At 44.8% G+C, this 18,747-nt stretch overlaps 1 protein-coding gene across 1 annotated transcript in view; it reads right to left on the bottom strand.

Moving 5' to 3' along the window:
- RNF217 (ring finger protein 217) overlaps positions 1-18,747 on the bottom strand; it is a 544,899-nt gene that overhangs the window by 212,060 nt on the left and 314,092 nt on the right. The window contains exon 3 of the mRNA XM_086926980.1: positions 1,664-1,828. Coding sequence (XP_086783106.1) covers positions 1,664-1,828 — 165 coding nt within the window. The remainder of the gene's footprint in view (positions 1-1,663; positions 1,829-18,747) is intronic.

Genomic DNA, 18,747 nt, shown 5'->3' with positions numbered 1-18,747 from the left:
CTCTCCTGTCTCTGCACTCCCTTGTGGAGTCCCACAGGGCTCCTCGCTAAGTCCCACGCTATTTAATATCTACGTAGCGGACTTAGCGAGGGTAATGAAGGCCCATGGATAGCGACTTACATCCTACGCAGATGACACCCAACTGGTCCTGGCAATCCACAAGGACGGCCCAGTGGTGGCAGCTAACTTCCAAAAGGCCATGCTTGCTGTTAGTACTTGGATGGCCTCCAATTCTCTGAGGCTTAACTCGGACAAGACCGAGATCATGACTTTCGGCAAGCTTTCCCTGGAATGGTCCTCCATCTGGTGGCCTGTCCAGCTGGGTTCTCCAACCGTCCCGGTAGAAAAGGCTAGAAACCTGGGAGTTATTTTTGATAGCAAGTTGTCTTTCAGCCTTCACGTCAACAAGGTTGTGTCATCTGCGTTCTTTATTTTAAAGAAAATCAAAAAATTACTGCCTTACCTCCCTACTTCAGCTGGGAAGACCCTGGTTTCCACCCTAGTATTTTCAAAAATTGACTACGGGAACGCCCTCTTTCTAAATACTCAGAAACTTGTCCTATCGAAGCTGCAGTCCATACAGAATGCGGCTGCAAGGATTCTTCTTGACATCCCCCGTCGCCAGTCTACTACTCCCGCCATTCGTCATCTGCATTGGCTAAAAGTAGAGAGCCAAATTAAATTTAAGGCCCTCTGTATTGCCTATAAGGCAGTGCATGGCGTCGGACCTAAGTTTCAGACAGAAGCGCTTCAGCTGTACACCCCCAAGAGGCAGCTTAGATCAGCCAACACCTGCCTCCTTCCAGTGCCTCGCACAAGAACTGCTACCTGGGGAGACAGGCGCTTTCTGGTGGCTACACCCAAACTTTGGAATCTATTGCCATTGGCGATTAAAACTGCCCCCAATCTGATGAGCTTTCGTAGGCTCTTAAAAACATGGTTGTTTAACCAGTAAGTTGCTGTCTGATCGTTTTAGCCTCCATATGCGCCGAGACACCTTCGGGTATTTGTATGCGCAATAAAAATCTCGAAAATAAATAAATAAATATCTGAAATAAAATTTGCAAAAAAAGGCATGCTGCATGGACTGACCAAAACTCCAATCACGCGGCAAAGGCTGGCTTTGAAACCCCAGGGGAAAGCATAATCAGACTCAGCATCCCAGCATCCTGTTGCTGTAAAGAGGCAGTTGGTAGGAGGGCTGACTACCGATGCTCATGACGAGCTCAGCTCGTCATGATGCACAGTTGAGCTGTGCTGATGACAAGCTGAGCTCGTCATGACACCAGCAAAATGGCAATTTCCAGCACAGGGGGGGGGGGGGAAACGCCTAGCAGCCAAGGTGTTAAATAAGCTGTCACTGTTAACCACCCCCACCCCCCTCCCCCAACAATCCTCGATCAATCTAGTGGTACGCTCAAAATTAAACAGTGTTTTGCTGCGCAAATTAGTCCACAGACAGATGTATTTTCAGTTGGTCCTTTCAACCTCCAAACTAAGGTATGAAAGAGAACAATCAGGGAGAGGTGCATTTAAGCACGCACTACACACACATTTCTTCGTGAGCTTACAATGCACTGTACATTTTGCAAAGACACAAATATCACGTTTCTTTCGGGAGGGGCAGAACAGGATTTTGCCCCCTCCACCTGTTGTAGCTTACCTTGCATCGTGGACATTTTTGGGCATTCCTCTGTCCATGCTCAATCTCGTTGGCCCAGTGACGCAACAGCTTATCTCCTTTTTTGTACTCCTTACAGTTCACACCTTCATGCCAGGGAGAGTGGCACTTAAAACACCAGACAAACTGGCAAGATGGGCACTGTATCTGCATGAATGAAAAAAACATTGCAAGTGATTAGGTGTAGAGCCTGTCAAGATGACCAGCCGTAGTAATAATGACTTTAGCAATCACAAATAATCCTAGTGCGGATAAAGTTTACCAGGCCAGGGCAAAAGAAATGTTGTGGTTTTCTAAAAACATCTCGAAATGAGCGCTCCCTACAACTTTTCTTTATTGTTAATTAGCAGTTTTGTTTATCCAGTATTATACATTAATGCATGAAAAGTTACTAAACTATAGTAACAGGGATGAGGACAAACGTAGACAATATCTATATTCAGGCGTGTTTTGTTTTTTAATATAAAGGTTGCGGCAGAAATAACTTGAATATGATTTTATCGACGTAAGAATGTAAATTCTGCTTTGCACCTCTTTTGCATTTATCCCTATTATTTTAAAGTAGGCTCTAGTGTGGCACATGAGCATATCTGGATTATATGCTTAATTGCATAAAATTAATATTTCACAACATTGTCAGTGAATAATGTAGATACCACGGCCTGGGTTTTTAGAAAGTGCTATATGCTGTGCCTGGAATCCTCAAAATCGAGCAGACCTAGATCACTCCAGGCCAATATGTGGATTAATGGAAATGGCCTTTAGTGCTCAAATGCCAGGGAATTGCTAAGGAATAATACAGTTGCTTCAATCAACATAAATCACTTAAATGTCGCATATATGACACTAGTATGTTTCTCAAACATCAGACAAAACATTAGAATAAAATAACCTGATAAACGGACGGTAAGAAAATGTTACAATGTAGAGGAACCTATACGGATATATTATGAGTTGGAAATGCAAAAGGCGAGGGCAGGAAAGTTTGATTTAATCTCAGCTATTGGTTGTCATTTTTGGCCGCATTTGAGTCCGTAGTTATTTTGCGCAAACCATAGTTATTTTACATACATGTGCTCCCAGTCTGTAGTGGCTGGGAGGGCAAGCAAAATGATGGGCTGGAATGTGCGTGACCCCTGTGATAGCAGGCCACTGAGACTTTTGAAAGCATTTTTCTCCATCCCCGTTCATGGTTTTCATGGGAAGCCGTAAGTGGGACGGGTATGGCCAGACACGCACCCCCGCTCGCTCTACTACAGAATTCAAGCCGGACCTCAGTGACACGGGTCTGGGGTGGCTTGTATCCCCGTTCACCATTGATTCGCATATGGTTTCTGCCAGTTGGGTGCGGCGCAACACAGGCCCAATAATGGCGAACATGTATGTATGCAGCGAACAACAGTCACCTGCTGAAACATCTGAAAGAATCGCAGGCCTCGCCTTTTGCCGACTTAAATACACAAAGCGTCAGTGCCAAAATGAAATATGTTGGTAGTCCAAGTTTAATCGTATGCAGGAAGCCCCTTCAGTTGAAGCAGCCGAACACAAATTCTAGCCTGAAAGGAGTGGAAAAGATTGTCACTCTTCTGACGGTTGAAGGTCTAATGCTGACCCAGGGTCACCTCTCGTTCTAGTGCTGTCACAATCCTAGGAAACAACAGTGTCCGGGAACAAGGGCAGACAATGTCACTGACAAAGCAATCAAGAACAGTTCATTCACTGTTGGCTGCTGACAGCTGCTGGCAAGGGATTGGCCGTTCGTGTTCTGGGCGGAGGCAAACAGAACTGGATGCAGTGCTACTGTATCTGCCTCAAAGTTGTTCACATGCACAGCATGCATGCCCTTGAGCACACGCATGATCCTTTCAACACTCATGGAAGATATTCTGGTGAACCATAAACGCTGCTGAATGGCCAACACACCAATAGAACGTGTGCTTTTCGTTAGAGGACTAGCATCTTTGTGGATAGTTTGGTCTTCACATCTCAGCTACTAGACAGCTTTTAGCTGCAGGCGAATATCTATTGCGGACCACGCCAAAAGAGATATAGTGCTCTTACAGCCCTTCATACTCACCAAAGCCACTAAATTAACCTGACCTCAATCGCTTGGAAGCTATGGCACAGAGCGGACACACTTAACCTGGAGCAATGTGTAAAGTATATGTACAGGCACTTTACGAACCGTTTAGCAGAGGGCAGAGTTAGGTAAAGTGCACCGAGTTCCAAAGGCAGTAAAAATATAGGGTTCACCAAGAGGCAAACATCTGGGGTGACCATGCAGAAAAGGCATATTTCCCACAGTCACAATGTCAAGACTTATTGCCTTTGCCAATTCTTGATTACGTTTTATACAGTGTGGTCATGCCATTAGTTTTGACCTTGGGGACCTTGACTAGAAAGGCCTGGGATGCCAAATGTACAATAAGGAGCTCTAGGACATCTTGTTGTGCTGCTTTCATTCACTTAGACACCCTCTTGAGGTCACAGCTTCTAGAGGCCTTCCCCGATCGATGACCACAACAACAGTGTAGCTTATGGATCCAAAAGGTGTCATCTGGATCTCAAACTGATTTAGTCTTACCACCAATCCGGAGCTGAAGAGAACACTGGTCTTACCAATGCCCTATTCAAGCTATTGGCATCACATAGTTCCAGGGCTGTTCTCGTTTGCAGCCTGCAGTGATGCACTAAATTAAGTTTTACATAATGACAGTTCCCCCAACAAGGGTGTTTAGTTTCACACTGAGAGTACTGTTGATCAGTGAAGAATCTTGGCCACGCTGACAGAGATTGAATCCAGACCTCCAAAGGCACAACTCTCAGCAGCCTTTGTTGAAAAGCGCTCTAGGAACTGCTGATGTTTCTAGTTGAGCAAACGTTTCTCGGATGTTTACAGCATGAAATTAAATGCGGTTTGAGTGGCATGTACTGTTTCTGCATGAGTTGTTGATCTTTTTGGACAGCTGTAGAAGTAGGGGTAGGAGTGGTACCTGTTTCACTTGAGGGAATCGTTATAGAGGTCAACATTTTGGTGATTATCCCAGAGGACGTCTAGATGCAAAATTGCTTTTCTTGAAATTGATAGAACTGAGATCTCAATAGCGCCAAGATGCTCCTTGGAGTGTACGTGCGCTATATAAAAACCCCCAAACATCAAACATCAACCAGTGATACTGTTGATTGAAAGTGTGGGTTGAAGTGTAAAATAAGATAGGGTTTCAAACATAGGACTGCCAGAAAAATCCCCTTCCCAGAATGTATTCTGCAGTGTCACCTTTTGAAGGATTGCCTTCTGACAAATGTGTTTATGAATCTTAAGCACAGTATGGACCTCTATCCTCCAGCTTAACCCCTTCGATGCTGACGACGAGCTCAGCTCGTCATCAGCTACGGCGCTCGTATGCTGATGACGAGCTGAGCTCGTCATGTAACGCGGTATTTTAAAAAACGCCGCACACAGCGGGAAAAGCTGCCGCAGCGATGCGGTTAAGGGTAGCATACACACCACGTTCATTAGTCTTTGTTAACCTTCTGAATGGTACCCCGAATTTCCAGTCCCAGAATATAGAGGTACTTCATTTTTTAATTTTAAGTTAAGGAAATTTGTTTTAGGAACTCAAGAGTGTGGGTCAGCATTGATTGTGGAAAACAGTTAGTTGATCTGATGCACTGCCCTTGGATGGGGAACCCCTTCTCTTTTTTACAGAGCAGTCTGACTGCATTGCCCACTGGCAATGCTGATATACTATGATGTTCTGATCAACAAGTTGCTTATCTTCGGTAATGCTTTTTTTAGTGGATATTCGTATCTAACCACAGATTCCTCATCTTTAGAATATCCCCAGGTGCCAGACTGAATACAGAACACTTTGCACAGAAGTGCTCCTGCATGCCTGTAGGTGGAGCTGTGGGGCTCAGCAATAACCTCACTTCATCTTCAAGTGACAAATTGAGCCACATGCAAGAACTACCCCTGCACACTGATGTCAGTTTCTTTCTTGACTCTGTCACGCTCTTCGAAGCAGAGCCTAAACCCAATCAGTCTACCAGTCTTCAGATCTCTAGCTTTTCAGATGGGAAAAGAGAACAATCCTCAGAGTAAGGAGGTGGGAGAGCAGTGAGGCATATTTGATTAGACAGAGTATCCATCAGAAAGAGTGTTACTGAAGGTAAGTAATTAGTTCTTCTAATGCATGTTTCTTATTGCAGATTGCTCACCGTTAGAAGAGATACAAAAGCAGTACTACCCAAAGTGACAGGTCTGTGGAGTGGGCTCAGACCAAGAAGTCCTGCAGAATGGAACATGTAAAATGCCCTTCCCATCAGACACGGCTGTCAAGGCAGTAGTGCTTCATGAAAGTATGAATGGATGCTCACATTGAGGCCCGACAAATAACCACAACACGCACACTGTGTGATAACTCAGTGGTTGCAGCCTCGGCCCTGGTGGAAATAGCTCTCAGTCCGTCCAGTAGCTGCTTCTAGGCCATTGCGAAGCAGATCTTGATGCAGAGCGCAAACCATCTTTAAAAATTCCTTCTCTGCACCACCATGCCTTTCTGTGCCTCAGGAGACTCCACAAAAAGCAGATTGTTCACCCAGTGTCTGAGCTGCGACCCATGTAAAAGCTCAAGGCTCTCTGGGGTCCAATCAATAGAGTCCGTCCTCCTCTTTTGAGGGGTGAAGTGGAGCAAAGAATGTTGCGAGGGTAATGGATTGCCCAACGTGAAAAGCAGTCACGAATAAAAAAAGACCACCATGGTCCACAAAAGCAGTTTGTCTGGATGAAATGTGGTGTAGGATGGCTGTACTGAGAGAGCCTAAAGTTCACTTATATATTCTAGACAAGGAACACAGTCTTTAGTCAGAAGATCAAATCAGCAGATAAATATTGGCTTAAAGGGAATACATAATGAGAAAAATCACTTCAAATTGAGATCCCAATGTGGCATTACAAAGAGTTTAAGGGGAAATGTGTTCAACCTTTCAGAAACCTCATCACAACAGGTTATTTAAACAAGGACGACTCATCTCTCAAATGCAACAAGCATTGGAAAAGCCAATAGGTCTCGCCTTTGGGACCTTATAAGTATTTTGCCATGCAGCACAGTTTTACTTATTTTTTTAATACAAATTAAGCACCTTTTTGAAATCACAATAGAAGTAGACGAAAAGGGAAAAACAAAAGATAAGCAAATGCCGTATTAAGCACTTTTTTTCCCACTGTGCTTGTGCAAAGGGCAAATCGTGAAATGCACCTAAAAGCGACAACTATTAGTTGAATTATCGAAGGGGATGTTCTAAGGCCTTAAAACACAGTGATAAATAAACGTCCCTGCCACTACCGGCACAGCCACTGGCCCCTTTATCTCAGAAAGAACTTGAGCTTGAGTACAAGCACTGATAAAGCCACTAAGTCTTGGCAATCCAAGAACTATATGTGTTGGAGATGTTAATGCATCAGTGCACATCAATGAAGCAGTCCCAGGGCCGTACCCAAATGAGATTAACATTGGCAATGCCTATAGCTCTCAGATTACAGAGACCTATTTCCCCCAAACCTCCCCCCCCGCCCCTCCCGATGGCCATTTGCAAACGTAATATACTGTTACATCAGTCATAGCCTTCTGGTTTCAGGGATGTAAACTGTCTAGCCAAGATGTAAAAACTATCACACTGTCACCTGACACACAATTTCCGCCCATCCCCATAAGCATTTCCTGTTCCAGATGAGTGCTTAAGTGGTCTTCGCTAAAACAAAACCCACTCATTCAGAGAGCAACGCTGGGTTCTCCCATATAGCTTAAGCCATTCAAAAGGACAGTGAGAGGGAAACGAAAACAAACTACTCACAGGCCTATATGGAAGCAAAAAAAACATTTTTATCACTTAAAATGAGTGCTTCTGCGGAGCTGCGATTTTGTTCTCAAGTATCTCAGACATCAGGACAATAAAGAGTATAAAGGGATGCATTAAGAGAATGACTGAAAAGTGGCCGAATTTTTCTTGAAAGTGGACGAATTTTTCTTGAATAAAATATGTATCACATTAAGAAGATACATCAAATGTACCAACACGGAAACTGCGTAGTCAGTTTTATTGAAAAACAATTACACTCAAAGGTCAATTTTGTCCGAAGCACTTCTTAAATATTGATCAATCGGGGTCAATGCTGTTAATATTTCTGACCAGGAGAAATATATATGCTACATAATAATTTCAGTAGAGGTATATCCTTACACCCAGACAAAGCACAATCTGCATAATCAGCACAAAATAAATGAAGGGGCATATCAGCAAGACAATTATCTCCGCTTTAGCGGCTGTTTTTGGAAGGAAAGCGGCGATAATTGTATCGCACTATTAGCAAGGTCACGCTATTGCGTGAATCCATGCCAAGCGCCCTTTCCCTTAACGCCCAGCTTTGCATCTCTAATGAGATGCAAAGTTGGTGTTCCTCCCCAAAATAACGTGAGAAATGTTGCTAACTGACATTTCTCCGATTATCTAGCCTCACGCTAACCTGCAGAGCGATAAGAAAAGCAACGCTAACCGCTATTATCGCTACTTTCCTTATGACTGCTTTCAATCTGACTTACCCATGATATCCAATGGAAGGTGGATATCATGGCTGAGTCTGCCCTGCCCTATCATTAAGCTATCGCCAAACGTTGTGCGATTATCACTGGATTTCTAGCGATAATCGCACTTTTGGCAGCTTGAGCCTGGAATTTTATCGCTGTTGAGATAAGCGTTGCTGATAGCACGCTATCTCAGCGATAAAATTCAGCGTTAGCCGGCAATAATTATCCTCGCGCTAAGCACGTTGAGCGATAGTTATCGCCGGCCCTTGCTGATATCCCCCGAAGTACTTTTACGGCATAACTGAATGATATAAGATTACAGACATATGGCCAGCCAAGGTCTCTCCAACGAGTAGCTTGTGAGCTACTGGTAGCTCTCCAGATACCTATAAAGGTAGCTTTATTGGGTGCAGCCCAGCAAACTAAATTAGAAGCTTTTGCATTGTTGAATTAATCTATGTATGCCAAAATTTAAAAGTGTGTATTGGGATACAAACAAGTGTATTTTCAGAACTGAAGCTGATGTGGGGAGAAAAATGACTGAATTTCGGAAATATATTTTAAGTTATTTGAGTGATAAAGCATGCAGCATTGGAGAGACTTATTACTATTATTATTAATTTGGCTCCATTCTTATTGTAGCTATGCGGTTATATATTACCCATGTAGAGACAGACAACCCTGACCAATATATATATATATATATATTTTAATGAATACTGGCAAGAGTACCTGATGCACTGAGATGATCACTGCTGGTACTCTTGAAAATTGTAGCCACTAATGTAATCTTGTCTGATGTGGTCACTCTTACACTCTGATAATATTAGTAGCTCGAGATGCTCTTCCTTGAACATAAAGTAGCTCTTATTAGTGTAAAGGTTGGAAACCTCTGCGCCAGCCCTTCTCTGGAGTATTCCTTTGAAAATGATACTGCAAGGAAGTCAGAATACTCCAACATTTGAAAGGAATACATCTTTGCTTTGACAAGTCTCCTGGCGACGTGACTTCTGCATCAGAGAAAGGCACAACACCAACATTCAGAAAAAAAAGCACATGACAAACCAGACCAGCAACATTCCGTGAAATGAGAGGCCTGTTGAGAGGGGAGTCTCAAGGTCCCATAAACCCCCGTATGGTTTCAAGGTTAAGCATGTTCAACCCAGGGGACAAGGCCCATCCCCAAACAATAATGGGGTGGAGTGCCCACATACAATTTTGTATATATTGTACGATTTAAATATATTAAGTAACACAATTTCATCGTGTTAAATCATTGCTTCATCCGTGAGGCCAGCAGAAAAGCAAACGCTCGTTTTCTAAATTGTTCAAGTATTAAGAGAACGTTTCTGCACCATTTCATGCTAAGTGTGTATCTAGCTACGTTCTTGTAGCGTGAGCAAATCTTTTGTTCTATATCGGTCACCTTGTGGCTAAAAGGGACATCATTAGCCGTTGCGTCACCAGCTGCCCTGTGAATGAGGAGTGGCCCCGGGCCTACGCACCAGTGGCCTTAGGTGAGGGATCAAGCAACAAAGCCTGGGGGGGCCGTGGAAAGTACAAGAACATTTGCAGAACAATATTGGAAACTTTCATGGTTTCCTGCCTCTCACATTTCACTCGTTTTATTCCGTGATGTGATTTGCATAACACGGTTATCATTGTTTTAGGTATGAGGTGCTGCATACTAGTCTGGTGGCTCAGTGGACTAATGCGTCCACTGCAGGGGCCTGTGTTCGACCTCATGGTCACTGGTTTAAATCCTGGCAGGTCCACTCAGCCTCTCATCCATCTGAGGTCGATAAAATGAGTACCATTGAGTTGGGTAACAATAAACATCTGTTATTCAGCACCAAGATACCTTTGGGTGAACGTGCCCTTTACAAATACACGTTATGTTGTGTTATCCATTTTGTTGCACGTTATGTTGTGTTATCCATTTTGTTGGGGGGATAGCTCTGTGTACTGTGCATTGTGTCCACCAAACAATAAAAGGGCGTTTTAAAAAAAAAAAAGCTCCAATTGAGCCGAAGTACTGATTATTAGGCAGAGATGATTGCTTGTTAATTTACGGATGTGTCTGTAATAACATTGCGGGATACAACGTATAGTTGATGACCTTGCATGTGTTTTTGACTCTATTTTAAGAACGCGGCAGTAGATGTTAATGTTTCTCTGTGAGCCAACAATGCTGAATCCAGTTTGTCTGGTTCAGTAACCTAAATTATTCCATCAACTGAGACTGGTCCGAGTTGGATTAAATCAGAAGACAAGTGGATTTTATGAGGCATACACTGTTGTATGTAAACACGTTGACAAAACAGAAGCTTGCATGTCACGTTAAAGAGAAAGTCACCAAATGTGGGCTGTTTCCACATCAGGTCAATGGCTTCCGGAAAGTCTTAGTACCAATGTGGTAAAACGGGGTATTATGAAGCTGCTTTTTTAATCCCTTACCACGTGTGTGTTAAAAATGCACAAGAAATTCAACCTCCCTCGTGGTCCTCTTCACACTAGACTCAACCTTACAGCCTCCGAACTTGCAGGCACATGCATCAAAGGATTTTGCGATCGCAAACGGTGCGAATTGCAAAAATCGGCCGTTTGCGATCGCAAAATCTGCTTTTGGAATGCATGAAGGGTGAAGGCCCTTGCAATTTGAGAATTCGCAAATATTTGTGAATTCTCAAATTGCGATTGCATTTCAGGAATCGCATTTTGCGATTCCTTAAATGCAATGCATGAAACTTTAAAAATTTGCGATTTCGCAATTAGGGGGAGCAAATTACCATGAGGTTGAACCTCATGGTAATTTGCGAAAACTTTGAAAAATGCACTTTTGTGCATTTTTCAAAGTTTCATGTTGTGCACACACATGCCCTTAGGGCATGTGTGTGCACAACATATGTGCACAGATTGGTTTCTGGGGTGCAACAGGGTGTCCTTTGGACCCCCCTGCACCCTTGAAAAATCGCATTCTCAATTTGCAATTCGCTAATTGCAAATCGCAAATTGAGAATGTCTTCCCATTCATTCCTATGGGCCTCTAGGCCCATAGGAATGAATGGGGAGGTATTCCTTAATTGCGACTCGCAATTTGCGAGTCGCAATTAAGGAATATTAAGAAATCTCATTTATTTGGCGATTTCTTGATGCATTGCATTTTGAAATTCCTTAATTGCGATTCCTTATTTTTAGCAATTAAGGAATCGCAAAAAGCAATATTGATGCATGTGCCTGAATGACCCTGAGACCAAAATTAAGGCACCTATCAAACCCTGCGCTCATTTCACCTCGTCTTCTCCTTTGAACTGAGATGCCTACCCTTCCCATTTTGGAATTCCAAGCCAATCATCCTCCCCTAGTACCAATCATTTTAATGGCTGTTTCTTGCTGTGCTGCCTTCTTCTATATTTTAAGGTTTGATGCACCCTGAGACGATTCAGGTTTTAGAGTGCGCAGCATACAAGTTATAAATAAAAATAGAATGAAAATGATGCTGACTTGAAAGAGACGCTTCGTAGCTGCTTTCTGAAAGGACAGCCGAGATTGTTCCTGACTAATATGGATCAGCAAACAATTGGAGATAAGCTCCAACATCCACAGATCTTTTGCGTCCATGAATCCTGCACACCAGAGAGCCTCACACTACAAACGGAGAACAACTATCTCCATGATACAGCGGACAGGAGAGATTCGCTGGCGTGATGCCAAGAGAAACTGCCTACTAGACCTGCCACACAGTCCACACTTATAGTTAGATTCTAGAGGCAAGTTTTGAATCTTACGCTACCACTTAAAGGAACACAGTGAATGAGTCTCCTCAGATCTGAGACACAATCAAAAGATTAGTTGGACTACCGTTTTGAGGACACGTTACAAACATTAACAGTGTATCAGGGAGCCAGCCCGGAAGAAACTGGATTATTACTTCAGAGGAAGTACGTGCCCATTCCAAATAATAATCAAAACCCTCGTCAGGGTGAACCCTTAAAGTTGCTCAATTAATCTGAGCACAATCCTATGGTAACTATGGCAAAGAGTAGACAGGCTTAACTTAGGGCATTGTGAATGTTATTTATGCCGTACCAATACAGTAATAAAGTTGAAATGCGTCTCCATACCGAATTTGAAAAATAGAGTAGAAATTAATAAACAAAATGACACCAAAATGACAAAAATCCAGTAAAGGGAACCAGAGATGCAAATTTTTAAAGTTTTAAATAAGAAGCATAAAGTGCCAATGATAGTTAGCGGTCATTGTAGACCGAGACCTAGGTGCAATTTGGTGCTCACCACAATGGAGCTGAGTTGGATATACTAACTAGGTTCACCAAGGTCAATGATTTTACCTTTGGACTTAATCCCTTGAACTCCCAATAGACCACTGGAGTACACATCTAAAGTTTTCCAAGACCTCAGTGGACGCACTTAGTGACTCACAGCATGTCAGGCAGAGACCAATAGTAAATTCCAGTCTAGGTCCAGTTGCCACTGATGAGCTGGGCAGTTGTAGGAAAAGCCTCTTGTAGCTCGTTGTATCACTATATTTTTAATAGAAGGTCAGACTTTTGACCCTTGGAGTCCACTTATTTGTCCTGGCTACAAGAGAGAGGGAGAGAGCACGCCTAGTCCTCCAGGGTTCTTCTCAGGTCCCAAACTGCAGGTTTAACTCTCTTCTGATCTTCCACAGGTCCAGTAGGATTTTGAAGCTGGTGCCTGGAGGTGTCACATTTATGTTTGGCACAAGCTAGCGGGTGGAAATGTCTACTGGGCATGCCCTAACCAATGGGATAAAAGTTCCCAGGGCCAATCCTATACACATTGGCCATTTTCAACATGACGAAATTCTGGCGCACTAAACTTGAGCTTTGAGAGCTGAAGGTGTGTGTGGGAGGTGCAGTATGGTAATCCTCATTCGGGACAATCACTGTATTCACAATAAATTCAGAGACAGAAGTCTGATAGAAGAAATTTAGGGGTTTCCTTCAACCAGTGGATACAAAATAATTGCTGAGGCAACCTGTTTCCCTTCCTTTGAAACGTGCCTCAAGTGTTAAAGGTAAAACCTAGAGACAGATGTCTGGTAGGAGAAAAGTAGGATTTTCAGCAACCCAACAGTGCACACAAAAGAATAGTTTTCATATATTTTCTCCCATTCCCTTCAAATGTACCCCAAAGTGTTATATGAAACCCAGCAGACCTGTCAAGTAGGATGTGACATTGTAATGTCAAAAAGGACGCTCTCAGACCCAACCTTGCATATTATGGTAGGTTCAGAGGAGTCATCTCTGCGCATTCAGGTAAGCCTATTGTTTGTTCTTCAAAGGCATTTTCAAACTTTTTCACACCTATTCAAATGCTAATTAGTTGCTTGTACAAGTGGGAGAGCAAATGCTAATTTAGCCTTCGGGAATTTCATGAAGGGAAAAGGTAATTTCCTCAAATGTACTTTTCCTTAATATCTATTAAAAGTCCAATGTAACCATTTGATTGGATTTTTAATAACTGTTAACAACAATTGATTAATTATTTAATAACTATTCTCATTCCTGATACTTAATCTGTACTCTGGTTTTCTACAAAGGACAGCTTGGCCTGCCACAGTGAAACACATCTTTTGGGTGCTAGTCACATTAAGGACATGATAACATTACATTTCTACATGTCCTACTTTTGAATACCATGCACCCTGCCTTGTGGGTGATAATGTCTACATATCCTATTAATAATTAGGACTTATTAATAATTGAAAGGGAGGTTTTCACATAACTGTCAGGCTAGAATGGCAGACCTGAAGCCCTGCTTGCACTTCCACTGTAGTAGATGGCACAATAGGAGCTGTAGTCCACTAGTGACATTTTGGCTAGAGCGGTCGACCTCGAAACAGGGCAAACGGGTTTGAATCTCGGCAACAACGCTCAACATCCTGTGATTCTGGGCAAATCACTTAATCTCCCCGTGCCCAACAAAAGAAAAATGAATGTGTCCATCAGTAACGAAACTGGTGCTCATGTGAAGCGCTCTGATACCCAATGTCTTGGGTCTAGTTCGCACTATATAAAACTCTAAAAAACTAAACAAAAAAAAACATTAAACTTACAGGCCCTGGGTACACTCTGTACCATATACTAAGGACTTCTAAGTAAGCTACATACGCCAGTTAAGAGTATACAAATATCACCATGTTGAAATGAGGAGCAAAGCCACTTTACCCTGGTTACCAGGGGTAAAGTGTACAGACTTCTAAAGCCAGCTAAAATATTGGGTCCAGCAAAAGATGGAACATTTGTGGATGACCATGCAGGAAAAGCAGAATTTCTACACCGCTATTGAGGGAACATCCATAGCCAAGTTTTAAATTTATCACAGTCTAAAGTATCACTGTATGAATAATCTACCTGACATTGAAGCAGCCAGAAGCAACAGTCTCTAATACTATACTTCAAACATATATAGGCACTAAAGTCAGAAATTCAAATAAAGAAGCTGAATTTGGACTTGTGTGAGTTCTGTAGGAACAACCAATACAACTGGTGGTTATGGGCGGAGCTCCAGACTTTGTGTTATCTCATAAGTTTCAGCCTCCTGGTCTTCAACCAGGTGGCAATCTTAATCAAACATGGAATTACACCACTGAATTTATTCACTGGGTAACTAACCTGCATATTGCACATCAACTCCGTATTAATTAAAACAAAGTCCCTCCAAACGTATCATCAATAATAGAGGCCAAATCATGAGCTTAATATATAACCTAAAATTGATGGGGTCAAAGTTGATCCCTGTGGCACCCTGCAAGTATTGGATAGGGGTGCAGAGGTGACGGATCCAAGTTTCATATTTTGTGTTTGACCCTAAAGGGACAAGCCATGCCAAGGCTAGATCTGATGCATCAACCATATCAGTGATACCAAACAATTAAACAATTCCAATGCAAGACTCAAGAAATAACATTGCAAAGGCTGTCTTTGCTGTTTTGGGCTGGCCTCTATAACGTAGCTGGCATGGATTTCACCTAACAGCATACACCTGCATAAGTATGTAGAGCATACACAGTAGCAAGAAAATTACACTGCTATAGAAAATAAACATTCCACATGGCCATTTATATTATGTTTGAGTTCATGCACCTCCACCCAAAGTCCCATGATAAAGTCCCTCCGCCATATTCGAAGCACAACTCACTTCCGGTCAAGAGAGCGAGCGAGGGATCGCAGCGGCTGCTTAGGCTCCCGGCTCCGGGTGCCCTCTCCCAGCACGCAGACATCCTGATACCCATCCTGAGCGGACGCCGCAGATTCGTGGAGATGAAGTGCAGGGGACACCGGCGATATGCTCCGGTGATCCCGACCTGCGGTAGAAATGCAGAACTCTCCCCTCGGCCTCTCCAGCCTTTGGAGGACTGAGTCCGGGGTCCCGAGTGCGCAGCGAGGCCGGCCACCAGCGGGACCATCTCGGCCGTGAGCGGGTGGCAGGAGTAATCGGCCTTAATTGAGACTCCGCACGGTCGCCTCATAGGGCATTCGTCCAGCCCGAATCGAGGGATGACATTGTGAGCCGCGCGGCGCCGCGGCTTTGGGGACAGCTGTGATCGCCCTGCCCTTCTTTGTTGTCGAGTGCGGCCATTGTTTCGATTCCTACCGGGACTTGTGGACAGTCTACATTGAGATACGGGACCCTGTTATCTACAGCAGGGGCTCCGACCTGCACCGCCAGTTGTGTAGCCCACTGTCCCTGGCACTGACTGTTCCGGGCCATATCGGGCCATTCCACGTTATTATTTCATTGACCCATACCGGATCATCACGGGGCTGAACAGCGCCAGGTTAGCTATGCCGGGGGAAGGTGCCCTACATCAGGTACCCCCGCCTGGGAGGGAGAGTGTTGTGGATTGTGGTGTTGCCCCACACGCATCTGGAAAGGAGCCCGACTTGAACGATCTCATGGCGGCACTGGGTTCCCTTCGCGTGGCTCTCATTGGCGGCGCCTGGGCTTTGGAGAAGAGGGTGGACGCCATTTCCTCCTCCTTGGGACAAAGAGAATTGCGCTGCCTGCGGTGGAATGATGCTGACGTTGCACCTTCCCCAGCGAGGAGTATCCCGTCTTCTCCCGAGATACCGACTGACCCGAGGTGTGGTGTGGACGACTCTACTTGGCCGTGTCCTGCTCCCCGGACGAACGACTACCACCGGACAGCTCCTCAGAAACCCCGGCCGTTGCGATTGCCACGAACCGTAGCAGTGCTTCTTTCCTCGATACTTTGTAGCCCACACTTTGGCCGCAGGAGCTGTGAAGTGCCACCAACGATATGGCTCGAGCCTAGCAGGACAGTGACGGTTGGTTCTCGATTGTTTGAAACTAAATAGGGGTTGGAGCGACTTCGTTTTGCCGTAAGACCGGGCTTTAATGTATGTTATAAAATACTGCTTACTCAGCTTACGCACCAGGAGGGGCCGGATAGACGGGGACAGGGTTGAAAACTGTTTGCTGAACCGGGACTGATATCTGATGGCTGGCTGGCAGAACTGTGTTTGTTACGGGGCTCACGCTGGTGACCAGGACTCCTACGATTTGTCTGTATACTACTCTGTGTATATCTTCCACGAATTGGCTCTGCTTTTTGTACAATCATGGCGTGCGTGGGGGGGGGGGACCGGGGGACACACAGAATGGCCCTCCTCCACATTCTTTCCTTGCTGGCCTTCGGGCTGGGCGGGGGGGATTTTCCTACCTTTGGGAGGGGTTTCTTTATTTTTGGGGCGACAGGCACGCTGCTAGGGTTTAGGCTGTAGCCATCTGCAGGGGTGCAGGGTTGGGGGGGGTCTTGTCCGGGGGTGTTTTCATTTCTACGCCCTTTTTGTTCTTTCCTCTCTCTTGAGTAACACTTTGGGATATTTCAGCCTAAAGGGTTTCTTCTCCCTTTCCTGTAACTATATTTCGGGTATTCTTTATGGGGTGACAGGCACGCTGCTAGGGGGGGGGGGGGTAAGCCATAGCCTCTGCAGGGGTGCAGGGTGGGGGGTAGGGGGAGGGGTCCTTCCTTTTTTTTTTGTTTTTTTTTTGTTTTCTTGTCTTCTTTTTTAGTTTCTATGGTTCCTTTTTTTCCTTCACTCACTTATCCTTCTTCGTCCTCTTATTCTTTCCCTTTCTCTTGGGTCATTATGGAGGTTAAGTATTACGCCTCTTGTCGTATCTGTGTTTTGGTATATTGGTATTTTCTTAAGGTGGTCTTTCGTTCATGGGGTGGGCGATGACTGGTGCGAACTGTGATGGCTTATTCCTTCATTCCGATATGTGTACTGTAGCACTGACAAGTCGACAACGGTTACTAGCTCTGCTGACATCCTGATGTGCGCATTGCCCACCCTATGCCCTTAGCTTGATTGTAGGCCATATGATCCTTCTCATTATATAATTTAAAATGAACCTTCACTGATCCTTTACCTCGGTGGGGGCGTCCAGCTGAAGTGCTTTTTGTATTGTATGCAATATGATGTGAGGTGGAATACTGAGGTAATTCTTGATGGCCGTAATTGCTACAAACAGATTTCGAGGCCGGCCAGGTTGGTTGTAGGCCCGTAATTGTATTTACATGCTGCATAACAAAGGTTTAATAAAAAAAAAAATGTAAAATAAAAAAAGAGAGCGAGCGAGAGGCAGGCAGTGCTGTGCTGCTGAGAGCGTGCTGCCCAGAGAGGTTAGGCGGGCGTAAGAGACCCGTGAGCCAAGCGAGAGCCGCGGGACACCCGCGAGTCCAGCGAGAGCCGCGGCAGACCCGCGACAGCTGCGGGAGACCTGCGAGTCCAGCGAGAGTCACGGGAGTCCCACGAGTCCAGCGAGAGCCGTAGGGGACCCGCAAGACCAGCGTGAGTCGCGGAGAGCCGCGGGAGACCCGCGGGACCCAGTCTGAATTCTGAATCTGCCGAAGCTCCGCAGGTGAGCTCACAGGAGGTCCGGGGCCCCAGAGCAGAAGTGTACTGCAGGAGATGAGCCATGGTTAGGAGCGGAGGTGAGGCTCATTAACTATCTACTATCCTGCGCCCAGCGTCCCCTCGCTACTATCACACTTCGTTCTGCTGTGCGTGGACGGAGCTGCTGACCGCAACGGGAGGAGCTGAGCCGTGAACGTGTGAATGAGCTGAGAACGCGGAGGTAGGTTCGACGCTTGACGCAGCTCTTGACGACCGTGATCACGAGCGCTCGCGCTCCCAGGTCGATCGGATCCAGGAGCAAAGAGCGAGATGCAGTGGCTAGCGGAGAAGCTCCCTAGGTTGCCTGGGGTAGTAACGAGGCTGAGGATAGTATAAATCACCGAGCCATTTCTTTTCTTCTTTCCCTGTATACAATGCAATAAGGCTGCGGTTTAACAGGCATGTAGTGGAGGGGCAAGCTTAAAGCAAAGGGCCTCTTGCCTGAGACAGCGGAAGGAAACTCTTTTCCCAGGTGGAATCAATCAACTGACATTGTGGCGTTGAA

The sequence above is a fragment of the Lissotriton vulgaris genome, chromosome 6 (assembly GCF_964263255.1).
Source record: "Lissotriton vulgaris chromosome 6, aLisVul1.2, whole genome shotgun sequence".
Lineage (NCBI taxonomy): Eukaryota > Metazoa > Chordata > Amphibia > Caudata > Salamandridae > Lissotriton > Lissotriton vulgaris.
The sequence above is the reverse complement of the archived record's forward strand: the minus strand, read 5'-3'. Positions and strand labels throughout refer to the sequence as shown.